This window comes from Hemiscyllium ocellatum, chromosome 4 (assembly GCF_020745735.1).
Source record: "Hemiscyllium ocellatum isolate sHemOce1 chromosome 4, sHemOce1.pat.X.cur, whole genome shotgun sequence".
Lineage (NCBI taxonomy): Eukaryota > Metazoa > Chordata > Chondrichthyes > Orectolobiformes > Hemiscylliidae > Hemiscyllium > Hemiscyllium ocellatum.
In genome coordinates this window covers 31,790,005-31,802,910 of record NC_083404.1, presented here as the reverse complement: position 1 = coordinate 31,802,910, position 12,906 = coordinate 31,790,005, and the positions used below count along the sequence as shown (strand labels likewise).

The window sequence follows — 12,906 nt, the reverse complement described above, 5'->3', positions numbered from 1 at the left end:
AATTTTAATTAAGCATTTTTACATCCATGGTAACCAAGGAGGTACTCAACAAACACGTGTACACTTTATCTCACCATGTTGCCAACAAACCCACATATGTGTAACATTGACTGAAAATAATCAAATACAATTGTAACCTGGCTTATCATTTAACCAGTTGGCCAATTGTTAATAATTTTACCAAAATAAGTTGGTTAAGACCTGTCTATTTCATAGACTTCTACAAACTTAATTGTTCACTGAAAACTACAATCTAAAAAAGCATGATAGATGTTAAATGTATAATTAAGTATACACTGATTTTAATTTGATAGTTTTTTTTAATCTTTTACCATTAAAGGCTGTGGTGGTTCATGTAATCATTCAATTCTCTAGTGTACTTTATAATTAAGGGGAGTATGCAGTTAAAGTTGAAACCTGATGGAATCCAAATTTATTGAAGAGAAGTACTAGACAAAGAAATTGGAATTATTACTTTATTCCATTTTTAAGGTACATTTAATGGTAAGATTGCAAGATTTACAGTAAAGCTATAAACATTTGCTAAGAATCTAGTTTATCAATTTTGAATTTATACACTGATATTTGACAACCTTTTCACCCCCAGATTTAGGATAAAGGTATTTTACAGCAATTTAGATTAAATATTTTTACCATTCCTGCTGTAAAAAGACAAGTGGGCCTATGCAGAAATGAACAGAAAACATTTGCTGACTACTTCATATGTAGTCTTTTATTCAGAATTCCAAAATTACATTTGTACTGTGATATGCAGATAAAGTTTTTAAATTGGCTTTAATCCTAGAAATAATCATGCCTTACTCAGATCCAGTTAAATATCACAAGTCACTTCAGATAAAACAAATTATGTTTTCACAAAAGTATTACTTATTTGTATCCTGCTCAAACAAGATGCAGTTATCAAATTAGCTAATGTGTACTGAGAATGCCGGTCTTAATGGAAGAAATGCAGTTTCATTATTATGTGAACCAAAGTGCTGCCAAACCGCGATCTTCCCACAGCTACATGTACAGAAATAAAATTATTCCAATGTTGAGGCCTGGGGCCCATGAACCAATGTCGCTTCATCAGCTACATGCGTGACACATCGCAATGCAATTGGTTAGTGAAGTGGCCTGTACCAATGTTGAATGCTAATTTCGAAGTATGGTCTTCATTTCAGCAGTAATAGTAGGGGATGGTAGTGAGGTTATAGTATTTGCATTGGAATTTTTATCATTTCATGGGATGTTGTATCATTTATTTTCCCCCCCCCCCCCGCTTCCCTTTAACAGTTGGTCCAAGTTTAGACCTTTCTCTCACCTAGTTCCATTAACTTTGCTATTTTCAGTAAAGTTGACAAAAAGTTAGGTAAATCAGGTTGTGTAGTGATTTCCTCCCAGAGCTTTTCCCCTATTTGGAGACTCAAGATCACAAGTGCATGAACAAGTCACTTTCACAGTATTTCTCAATTGCAAAGTCTCATGTCAAAGGATAATGCAGCATCTGCAAAGCCGTTGTCCACTACCTCCCACTGAAGGTGGAGGGGTAACTGGGGCGAAGTAAGCATGAACCTTGATGTCTGGTAGATGGGCCTAGAAAGAGTGAAGAAAGCACAAAGCACTTCATACAATAATAGGGAAGCAGAATGTTGTACATGCTGGAAATCTGATTTATAAAAAGGAACACTGAACAAGCCTGATAGCTCAAACCTTGTTTTTCTCTCCACAGATGCTCACTCTTATGAAACCTATCACTGTACTCCATACTGCAGGTGTATTCTCACTACCTTGCAGGACTAGCATAGTTTCATCAGCATGTTAATTTTGAATGCTAACATTTACTTTCCCAAAAAAAATCCTTATTCCATCCTTTATACAAAAGTAGATAATTTCATATTCATCTATATTACTCTCCATTGTCATCTTTTTTGCACTAAGGTATAAATATTCAGTTTACCACCATTTATTTAGTGTTTGAATGTGAGATTTTGGTCTGTTTTTGAGGGGATTTCATGATCAACTTGTAGCCAATTGCTTTTAAAAAGCAGCAGTGTTCCTCATTTATCATGGGGTTTTGCTTTACATTGGGACAGTTTATTTTAAATAAGTGAAGAAAGTAAATAGTTGTGCATTAGGCATTCAGTTTAGGTCAGTTCCCCCTTCCAGTCTTCTGACTCAATTTTAAACCTCTAAAGTGACTTGGCTACTTTGCTCATAAATCAGGTGGTAATCTAGGATTATTATTTTTTATTACATACTCTTGTGCCTCAGTAGAAACTCAGTTTTGCCTTTGGTTCCTACTTGACTATAAACAATTTGACCTCTGGTTTGAACCTGGGCTTCCTAGTTCAAATGATAGGGACACTGTCTCTGTGCTTAAAAACGAAGAAGAATGTTCCATGTTCAGTCACATGATTCTTCTCAGTAATGGTCCTTTGATAGCAAGTTCTTATTTGACAAGATAATTATCACCAGTTATTGTGGTGGAAAAAATTCTTGTGTAGATATATCTTTCCCATAAATGTCTTCAATGAAAAATACCTTTATTTTTAGATACTAACTAATGATTACAATATTAACCTGATCGTAAAATGACTGGAACTAACGCAGTATACAAACTTCCAAAATTGAAGAAAATTGGATCAAACAGATTTTAAAAAGTACGTATACCCTTTACTGTAAATTATTTGGATGAAAGGACTCATTCAGTAAAAAGAAACTTGGTGGTGAACTCAGTACTCTGGATAATATGCCTTAAAAAAAATCCAAATTTTACATCCTTTAGAATTAGAATGCTGAACATTACATTTTCTGCCTTTTTTGTCACAAATGCCACAGCTCTTTCAAGCAAATCAAATATGCATGTACAGTTACAATGTTTAAAAAGACATTTAGGAAGTACATGAATAAGTAGTGTTTGGAGGGGCCAGGTTCAGGCAAGTGGGATTAGTTTAGTCTGGGATTATGGTTGGCATGGATTTAATTCCAGTGTCGACATAGTCACTTCTAGTATTCATGCAGATAGGATTACGAGGCTGTGTCAAGAACGGTTTTAAATTTCTCCTGCTCTCTGTTCTAAACAGCTTGCATATAATATAGTTTTCCTTTATTGATAAATCAAAACAAACAGGATTGTCAATTCAGTCGTCATAATCAAGGTGGAATCAATAAATCTAGTGCAAAACATAATCTATTTGTGTTATCTGCAATCTCTGATGCTGGGTCAGTCTGTTCAAATTAAGAACAGACTAGGGCACACTAATTAAACTGTACACAGAGGAACCTCGATCATTCGGCATTCAATTATCCAAATATTGGATTATCCAGCAAGATTGCAAGGCCCCTAAGCTTGGCTAAACTAAGTTATCTGGCGTTCAATTATCTGGAATTCGATTAACCAAACAAAATACTGCCCGCCCGTGACCTTCAGATAATCGAGATTCCTCTGTAATTATTTCCCCCAATGTATTTAAATTTGGTGGAGGATGGGACATCTTTATTAAAAATGCTTATTCTTTGCAATGGTTACAACAGATCATATCAGGGAACACTTGTATTTATATATCAAACAAGGAACTGCAGATGCTGGAGATCTGAAATGAAAACAAATTGCTAGCAACACTCAGCAGATCTGGTAGCATCTATGGAAAGCAAGCAGAGTTAACACGTCTATTTACTTCTAAATATATCAAAGAATTATTTTTGATGAAAAGATTATTATTATACTACCCACCTGCACTGGTTCATAGCGTTCAAATTGATTATCCAAATAAATTTTAGCAACAGAACCAAATGTAATTCCAAGTTCATTTTCGACACAATTTCCTAATGCACAATGTGCGACCCCTCAAACAGCTCAAAGTCTAATAATTGTGCTTCTTGACTGTATTTCAGAAAAGAGTCCAGAAAGTTTTATTTAAATGTGGCTGATGTCTCAGTACCTGCTATCAAGTTTATGTGGACCTTTACTGTGCTCTTACTAAAATTAAGGCCAATGAGTTAAAACAATTGTGTCAATACTTTAATTAGGTCTACACTTTCAGGTTTGTAGATTTAAAATGCTCAAATGTACTGCAGAAATTTGTATTCATTATTTTACGTAACAGAAAATCAACAAGAAGTGGTTTTAAGTTGAAACCAGTCAATCTTTGTTCGGTCGGTTTCTCGACACATCACACTGTCCCTTATTTTCTAGACGTAAGGGACTAGAAATTCACTGCAGGCACTGTTGGGTTGGTCACAATGCTTAATGTTCAATTCCATTGCAGTTAATAGTATTAAATATGTGGCACTGGGAGCATCAAAGGCTGAGGGGTGACCTCAGAGTTTTATAAAATCATGAGGGGCAATGCATAGGAATAAATAGACAAAGTCTTTTTCCCTGGGGTGGGGTGTCCAGAACTAAAGGGCATCGGTTTGGATGGGGCGGCAGAAAAATATAAAAGGGACCTAAGGGCAAATTTTTCACGCAGAGGGGGGTGCATATATGGAATGAGCTGCCAGAGGAAGTGCTGGTACAGTTGCAACATTTAAAAGGCATCTGGATGGATTTATGAATATGAAGGGTTTAGAGTCCATGGTGACTTCAGAAAAATTATTATTCAAGAAGTAACCATACACAGACTCTATTACTGTTCAGTAATAATGTCCCCTGAGCTGCTCTAAATAAACATAATACTGGCAAGGATGGTAGGAAACTCAATTGTCACATCAAATTCAGTTAGTGCTGAAACAAATTTACGTAAGTTTGTTGGGCTAAGCAGGCTAAAGACCATATAGACAATTAAATCAGACTTGCCCGGCCCATGTGGTCAGTATAACACCAGGTATTCAATTTACCACAATTCTCAAGCACTAAAATTCAATCTGGTACACTGTTAGTCAAAAATGAAGAAATTGAACCAAAATTGTCCTTTACCCTTATTCTTTTGATTCCTGCCCGAGTGACTTGCTGACAGTCATACAATTCTATTCTCTCCAGGTTGTGACAGTTCTTCAAGTGTTCAAGTGTCACATCAGTGATGAGGGGACAGTTGTCCAATTCTACAACCTGAAGTCTTTCATGGCCACAGGGACTGTTGCTTAAGTGACGGATACCATCATCTGTAATCAGTTCACAATGAGATAAACTCTGCAAGACAAAAATAACTAAAAATGTGATTTACATTACAAAACAGAATTGATGAAATATCAACAACTTTTATTTCCTTGGATGGCAAAAGTATGTAATTGGCAAAGGTGTCACTTCACAGGCTACTTCAGAAATACATAGGAATCATGTAATGTTTACAGCTAGGAGGGCACCATATGCAGGTTCTCAGCAAGATCTACACAGTTAGTTCCATATTCCTGTTTCCTGCAAATATGCAACTCCCTTTTGAAAGCCATGAATGAATCAGTCTTCATCTGAAGGAGTGTATGGGGCTTTGGTGAAGACAGAGGAGCAAAAGCATATGATCAAATACGAGGGAAATAGAAAGCAAAGGCGGCAAAGGTGTAAACAAAACCATCCTATGTCAATACTTTTTCTGCCCCCACCTTTCCACATGACTTTGCTTCTGTCCTTTCTCCCTTTCTTCACAGGGTCATAACATTCTCTAATTCTGTATAAAAGGTTGCAGATGTGAAATGTTAACCCAGCATTCTCTCTACATATATGCAGCCAGATCTGATTATTTCCAGCAGTTTGTTTTTATTTCCAAAGGTTTATGGTTCTCAGTTTGAGAAGCAACAAATAAGTCTCAAACAAATCATTGGAAATTCCTTTCAATAATGCAATATTGCAAGACTAGACTTAGGGGAAGTCAACTGCCTAGTGGTATTATCGCTAGACTATTAAGTCAGAGACTCAAGCAAATGTTCTGGGGACCAAATCCTGCTATGGCAGATGGTAAAATTTAAACCAAATAGCAATTTTCAATTGTATCTAATGATGACCTTGAACCCATTGTTTAAATAAAAATCTGGTTCACTATATCCTTTAGGGAAGGAACTTGCTGTCTGAAGGTGGTTTGGCCTCAGACTCACAGCAATGTGGTTGACGCATAACTGCCCTTTGGGCAATTAAGGATGGGCAATATATGCTGGCCTAGCTTGTGACACCCTCGTCCAATGAATAAAAAAAGATACAATGCTTCATGAATATATGGAACTTAATAAATATAGCACTTTGAACATAATGAAATGTTTGAAGTCATTTCACAAGACCTTGCAGTTGGTAGTTTATATACACAATTTAGACTTGAATGACTGAGAAGGTTGATCAGCAAGTGCAGATGATATGAAAATGGTTGGGTTGGTAAATAGGGAGAAATATATCCTTAACTTACAGGAGAATATAGATAGTTTGGTCAGATGATATGTGGCAAATTCAATCTGGATAGGTGTGACGTGATGAAATTGGGCAGGACAAACAAGGCAATGCAATACATAATGAATGGTAGGACCCTGGGGATCACAGAGGGTCAGAGAGACCATAGTGTGCAAGTCCTCCAGTTCCTTAAAATAGCAGGACAGATTGATAGAGTGGTTAAGATGGTATATTGGATACTTTATTAGCTGAGACAGAACATTTTAGAGCAGAGAAATTATGCTGGAACTGTATAAGAAGTCAATTAGGCCACAAGTAGACTACAGTCTGCAATTCTTGAATCCACATTTTAGGAGGGATGTGATTGCACAGGGGATTTACTAGAATATTGCCTGGGTTGGAGAGTTGTAGTTATGAAGAAAGATTGTAGAGTTGAAAGAAAGTGTGGCACTGGAAAAGCACAGCAGGTCAGGCAACATCTGAGAAGCAGGGGAGTCAATGTTTCAGACACGTGATGAAGGGCTTATGCCCAAAGCGTTGACTGTCCTGCTCCTCAGATGCAGTCTGATCTGCTGTGCTTTTCCAGTGCCACACTCTTTGAATCTTGTTTTCCTTGGAGCAGAGATTACACAGGAACATAATTGAGATGAATTGAGGGGCAGAGACAGGGCAGAACTTCTTTCCCCTGGGCAGAACTTCTTTCCCTTGATAGATGAATTAATGATAGATTTAAGGAAAGGGGCAGAAGATCTAGAGGGGCTGAGAGGAAATTCATTTTGCCCAGAAGGTGGAATTCACTGCCTGAAAAGAACAGCTGAAGCAGAAACCCTCGTATCATATTAATAATATTTTAGATATCCATTCCTTACAACTGCTTACAAATACACCAAATTTGAAATTTAAACCTTTGCTCTTATTAGGATGCTTCAGTGCTCTCCACACTTGCTGCAAGACCTCAGCTTGATGAAAACCTGCCTGTGTAATGCTGTCAAGAACAACAAATTGAATTAACCATAGTAACCTCTAAAGCAGGAGGACTATTGCACAACAGAAGACAAAATTTAGTTGGTAGTGACTGCACCATCCAATCATCTGCAACGAATTGTTCTGCACAAATTACCCATGCCAGGGTGATTACAAACTTGCAGTTTAATTCAGTTCAAATTTTATCTAACATTTTATTGATTATCACATGATTCCTTTCAGAGTGTTCTTTTAAGAATAATATTAAGGGGAATGATCAAATTAGTTATGCAACCTTTAGACAATTTGCTTTTTTCTTCTGATTTTCATTGACTGCTGACATTAATATTTGTCTAATGCTGATTAGAAAAACCATCAGACTTTGTGAACGGAATACAATAATGTTATTACAAATCCACTCACTTAAAATCTAAATTTCAATAGGCTCCATGTCAACTTTCATGTGCCTTTTTCATAGATTTACTCAACAGGCTAGGCATCTCTCTGGAAACTAAATCAATTAAGATACGCCTACTGCAGTTATTTTACATGGAATTGCAAATCTCTTCAGCAATCTCAATGTGTTATCAAAACTAAAGGAGGTAGCATTTTTATGTTCCTTGACCTTGCATCAATCTTCATTACTGTACTTAATGAATTGGGAGAACATTTAAACCAATCTGTGCCTCATACTGTTGAAAAATGAACACTGAAAACTAAATGTCAATATCATTTTTTTTAAGATGATTCATTATTTTCAAACCCTTCCTCAAAATGCATCAGGATTCAGCCTCTGCCTCTCTGCTCCTTTGGAGTTCACATCTCCAGAGTTCCAAAGACTCATAACAGACCTGAAACATTAACTCTTTTATCTCGACAGAATGCTGCCAGACTTGCTGAGTTTCTCCAGCACTCAAAAATAAATTCCAGTAGTTGCAGTACTTTGCTTTCATCCCTGCATCTCCACTAATGGGGTCAATCAAAATGATAGTCTGTTCTGCTGTAACATGGTAGTTCTCGTACACCCACTGTTATAAGAAAATCACACAATATCAGCGCTATTTAAATTAAAGGAAAGGAATTGCATTACAACCTATATATGCTTTAAAAGTTTGCACTTGAGACACAGTACCCCCAATTCATCAATCACATTACAGCAAATTCACATTAACGAAATACGTGTCATAGCAAAACAACCTGTATTTACATCAGATCTGAAAGTACTGTTCCTTGGGTATTATGGAATTTACTTATTCCATCATTGCGGCTCAAAATCTGTTATAATAACCTGATTTGCTAAAGGCGTTTTTACATCATTCTGCCAGTCTTTAACCTTTGCATCAAATTAACACTAGTTTCTCAGATCTCAACGATTTTGAAATCTGGCTATCATACACTCCTCTATCTCAATGCATCATGGGCTTGTTTAGCAATTGGTCTTCCCAAGACCGCAAGAAACTACAGTCATAAACAGCCCAGTCCATCATGCAAACCAGCCTTACATCCATTGATTCCATGTATACTTTCTGCTGCCTCAGGAAAGCAACCAACATAATCAAAGACTCTCCTACCACAGTTAAACTCTCTTCTACCCTATTCTGTCAGGCAGAAGATATAAAAGGTTGCATACACTTAAATAGCTTTGTATACACAAAAAATAGCTTCTTCCCCATGATTAGACTTTTGAAAGGAACTTTTGGACATTAGTTCAGATCTCTCTGGACCTGTAACACTATTCTGCAGCCTGCTCTGCTCTCGTGATGCACTTTGTATGGTACAATCTGCCTGTGTAGTATGGGAAGCAGCCCCTTTCACTATCTCGGTACATGTGACAACAATAAATCAATTATTCTTTGCATCACCACGGAAATTCATTGGTTCCAAGACGACTCAAGGAACCGTTTCCATGAAAATTATTTCAAGATCCAAATCTGATCCAACAGAATTTGACTCTTCAAGGTGAACATCAGTTAAAGCCAGCAGTCAGTCCAGAGGAGACACCTCCGCACACACCAATATGGGAGGAGGAAGAGGAGGCCACTCAGTACATCAAGCTTACTTAATAAGATCATGGCTGATCTGATGACAATTTCATAGCCGATCTGATGACAATTTCATAGCCCATATCGCAATAACCTTTTGCCCACATGCCTTTCAATAATCTGCCTCAGTCTGAAAAATATTTCAAGACTCTGCTTCCACTGCCTTTTCAGGAAGAGTTTTAACTGCTCACGACTAAGTGAGTGAGAAAAAAATGTTCTCCTCAGCTGTTTTGAACGAGCAATCTCTTATTTTTAAACTGTGACATCCTAGGACCAGATTCTTCCACAAGGGCAAACCTCCTTTCCACATCCACCCTATCAAGATACCTCAGGTTCTTCTTAAGCTACATCAGGGTTTATGCATGGGAAATTATGTCTCACTAATTTGATTGAGTTTTTTGAAGAAGTAATGAAGCGGATTGATGAGGGGACAGCAGCGGATGCAATCTATATGGAAAAAAATCTTACAGTTCAGCAGGCTAACTTATATACTTATCAACCTGAGCTACCAATCTTCTCAAAAATTGCTAACTCAAATAAGGTGTACGAAGAGGTGCCTCGTGGTAGACTGGTTAGCAAGGTTAGATCATATGGAATATAGGGAGAACTAGCTATTTTGATGCAGAACTGGCTTGAAGATAGAAATCAGACGGTGGTAGTGGAGGATTGCTTTTCAGACAGGAGGCCTGTGACCAGCGATGTGCCACAAGGATTGTTGCTGGGTCCACTGCTTTTCATCAGTTATATAAACGATTTGGATGTGAGCATAAGAGATATAGTTAGTAAGTTAGTAACATTGGAGTTGCAGTGGACAGTGGAGGTTACCTCAGAGTACAATGGGATCTTGATCAGATGGGCCAATAGGCTGAGGAGTGGCAGATGGAGTTTAATTTCAATAAATGTGAGATACTGCAATTTGGAAAGGCAAATCAGGGCAGGACTTGTACATTTAATGGTAAGACCCTGGGGAATGTTGGCGAACAAAGAGATCTTGGCATGCAAGTTCATAGCTCCTTCAAAGTGGAGTCTCTGGTAAATAGGACAGTGAAGGTGGTATTTGGTATGCCAAATCATTGGTCAAAGCATTGAGTGTAAGAATTGGGAGGTCATGTTGCGGTTATAAAGGACATTGGTAAGGCCACTTTTAGAACAATGTGCAATTCTTGTCTCCCTGAGACCTGAAAGGGTTCAGAAATGATATACAAGGACGTTGCCAGCGTTGGAGGGTTTGAGCTATACGGAGAGGCTGAATATTCTGTGGTTGATTTCCCTAGAGTGTCGGAGGCTGAGATGTGACTTTATAGAGGCTTATAAAATCATGAGAGGCATGGATAGGGTAAATAAACAAAGTAATTTCGCTGGGTTGGGAGAGTCCAGAACTAGAGGGCATATGGTTTAGGGTGAGAGGGGAAAGATATAGAAAACACCTAAGGAGCAACTTTTTCACTCAGAGGATGGTGTGTGTATGGAATGAACTGCCAGAAGAAATGGTGGAAGCTGGTACAATTACAACATTTAGAAAGCATTTGGATGGGTATTTGAATAGGAAGGGCTTAGAGGGATATAGGCCAAATACTGGCAAATGGGACAAGATTAATTTAGGATATCTGGTCAGCATGGACGAGTTGGTCCAAAGGGTCTGTTTCCGTGCTGTACATCTCTGCAATTCTATATTCTTACAAACTCCAGTGGATACAAGCCTAGCTTGTCCAATTTTTCCTCATAAGACAACCCAACTATTCCAAGTATTAGTTTAGTAAATTTTCTCTGGTTTGTTTCCAAGGCATTAACATCCTTTCTTAAATAAGGTGATGAATACTGTACGTAGATTTTCAGTACGTAGTCTCATCAGTGCTTTCTATAGCTGAAGTATAACCACCTCCACCTTTTGCATTCAATTCCCTTCACAATAATCAATAACATTCCATGAATTTTCAATTACTTGTTCTGCTTGCAAACTAATCTGGTGTGCTTTGTGCACAAGGACACCCAAATCCCTCTATCTCAGAGGCTTTGCAATCTCTGACCATTTAGATAATAGTCCTCTTTATTCTTCTTGCCAAAATGGAAGATTTCTCAATTTCCCACATTATATTTCATTTGTCAAATCTTTGGCTATTCACTTAAATCCATGCTCTTCTAAAGCCTTCTTACGACCTCTTCACAACTAATTTTGCTATTTTCTTCTTAATTAGTTAATTCTTTCATTTGGGCTTATCTGGCTGGGCCAGCATTTATTGCCCAATTTATGGCCCTAGATGTCCAAGAAATTGGTGGTAAACTGCCTTCTTGAATTGCTGCAGTCCGTTTGGTGCAGGTCACAATGCTGTCAGAGAGTAAGTTCCAGGATTTTGATCTATTGACACTGAAGGAAGACATCATTGTTATCAGCAAACTTAGTAACCATACCTTTAGATCCTTTATACATGTAATTTATAACACAATCAGTAATATAAATGACTGTTTGTACAGTGATCTCCAACTTGAAATTCCTATACCATTGACAATGCTGCTCCTTTAACAAGGTAATGATTAGATAAGATTAGATTAGATTAGATTCCCTACAGTATTCCCGTTGCACAAGTCCACCCAGACCCATTCCCCTACCCTATACACCCCTAACTAATGCACCTAACACTATGGGCAATTTAGCATGACCAATTGTTTTTCTTCAGCATCTCATAGTTCCTGGGTGTTGCAGTGTGTTGTAGCTTGTGTAAATATATCCTGATGCAGTTCTGTTTGTGTGTGTTGGGATGATTGCTCCTGTAGTTGAGTATCTGATCTCTGTGTGTCTATTTCCTATAGACGCTGGTCTGCAGCTCTCCATGAGCTTTTTGTTTGACTGACATCTCGGAAGGAGAGTCTGTTGTTGTTCTCTTCCTCTTTGATGAACTTTCCACCAGTAAGAATGTTGTTTATGTGTTGGCGAGTTTCTTGTAATTTGTTGTGTTTCGTGATGACGAAAGTGTCATCTACATAGTGGATCCAAAACTTTGACTTGCTCATGGGAAGGGCTGCTCGTTCCAACCTCTGCATAACTGCTTCTGCCAAGAATCCTGATATTGGTGATCCCATAGGTATCCCATTGATTTGTTTGTAGGTCATGTTGTTGAAGGTGAAGTGTGTTGAGAGGCACAGGTCTACTAGTTTGAGTTTACTGCCCTTGCTGATGGGGTTGGTGTTGTCTGGTGTTTGTGTCCTTAGTTCATCTAGTAATGTAACCAGTGTTTCTTTGACCAGAGTGATGTTTATTAATGTGAATAGGACCATAATATTGACGGATACCATGACCTCGTTGACCTCTACCTTGATGTCCTTGATGATGTTCAGGAATTTTTGGGTGGAGTGGATAGAGTGGCGTGAGTCTTCTACTAGATATTTCAGTTTGCATGAAAGTTCCTTTGCTAGTCTGTATGTCGGTGTACCAAGAAGTGAGACTTTGGGTTGGCGTGGTGCCCCTGGTTTGTGTGCCTTTGGTAAACCATAGAGATGGGCTAAGTTGGATTCTTCAGATTTCATTCTTTGGAGGTCTGTTTTGTTAATTTCACCTATCTTGTGGAGTTTTCTAGCTGTGGAGTCAGGTCC

At 37.9% G+C, this 12,906-nt stretch overlaps 1 protein-coding gene across 1 annotated transcript in view; it reads right to left on the bottom strand.

Moving 5' to 3' along the window:
* Window positions 1-462: 462 nt before the first annotated feature.
* fbxl2 (F-box and leucine-rich repeat protein 2) overlaps window positions 463-12,906 on the bottom strand; it is a 182,195-nt gene continuing 169,751 nt past the window's right edge. The window contains exons 14-15 of the mRNA XM_060824199.1: window positions 4,922-5,134; window positions 463-1,596 (exon numbers count right to left, since the gene is read on the bottom strand). Coding sequence (XP_060680182.1) covers window positions 1,489-1,596; window positions 4,922-5,134 — 321 coding nt within the window. The 3' untranslated portion in view covers window positions 463-1,488. The remainder of the gene's footprint in view (window positions 1,597-4,921; window positions 5,135-12,906) is intronic.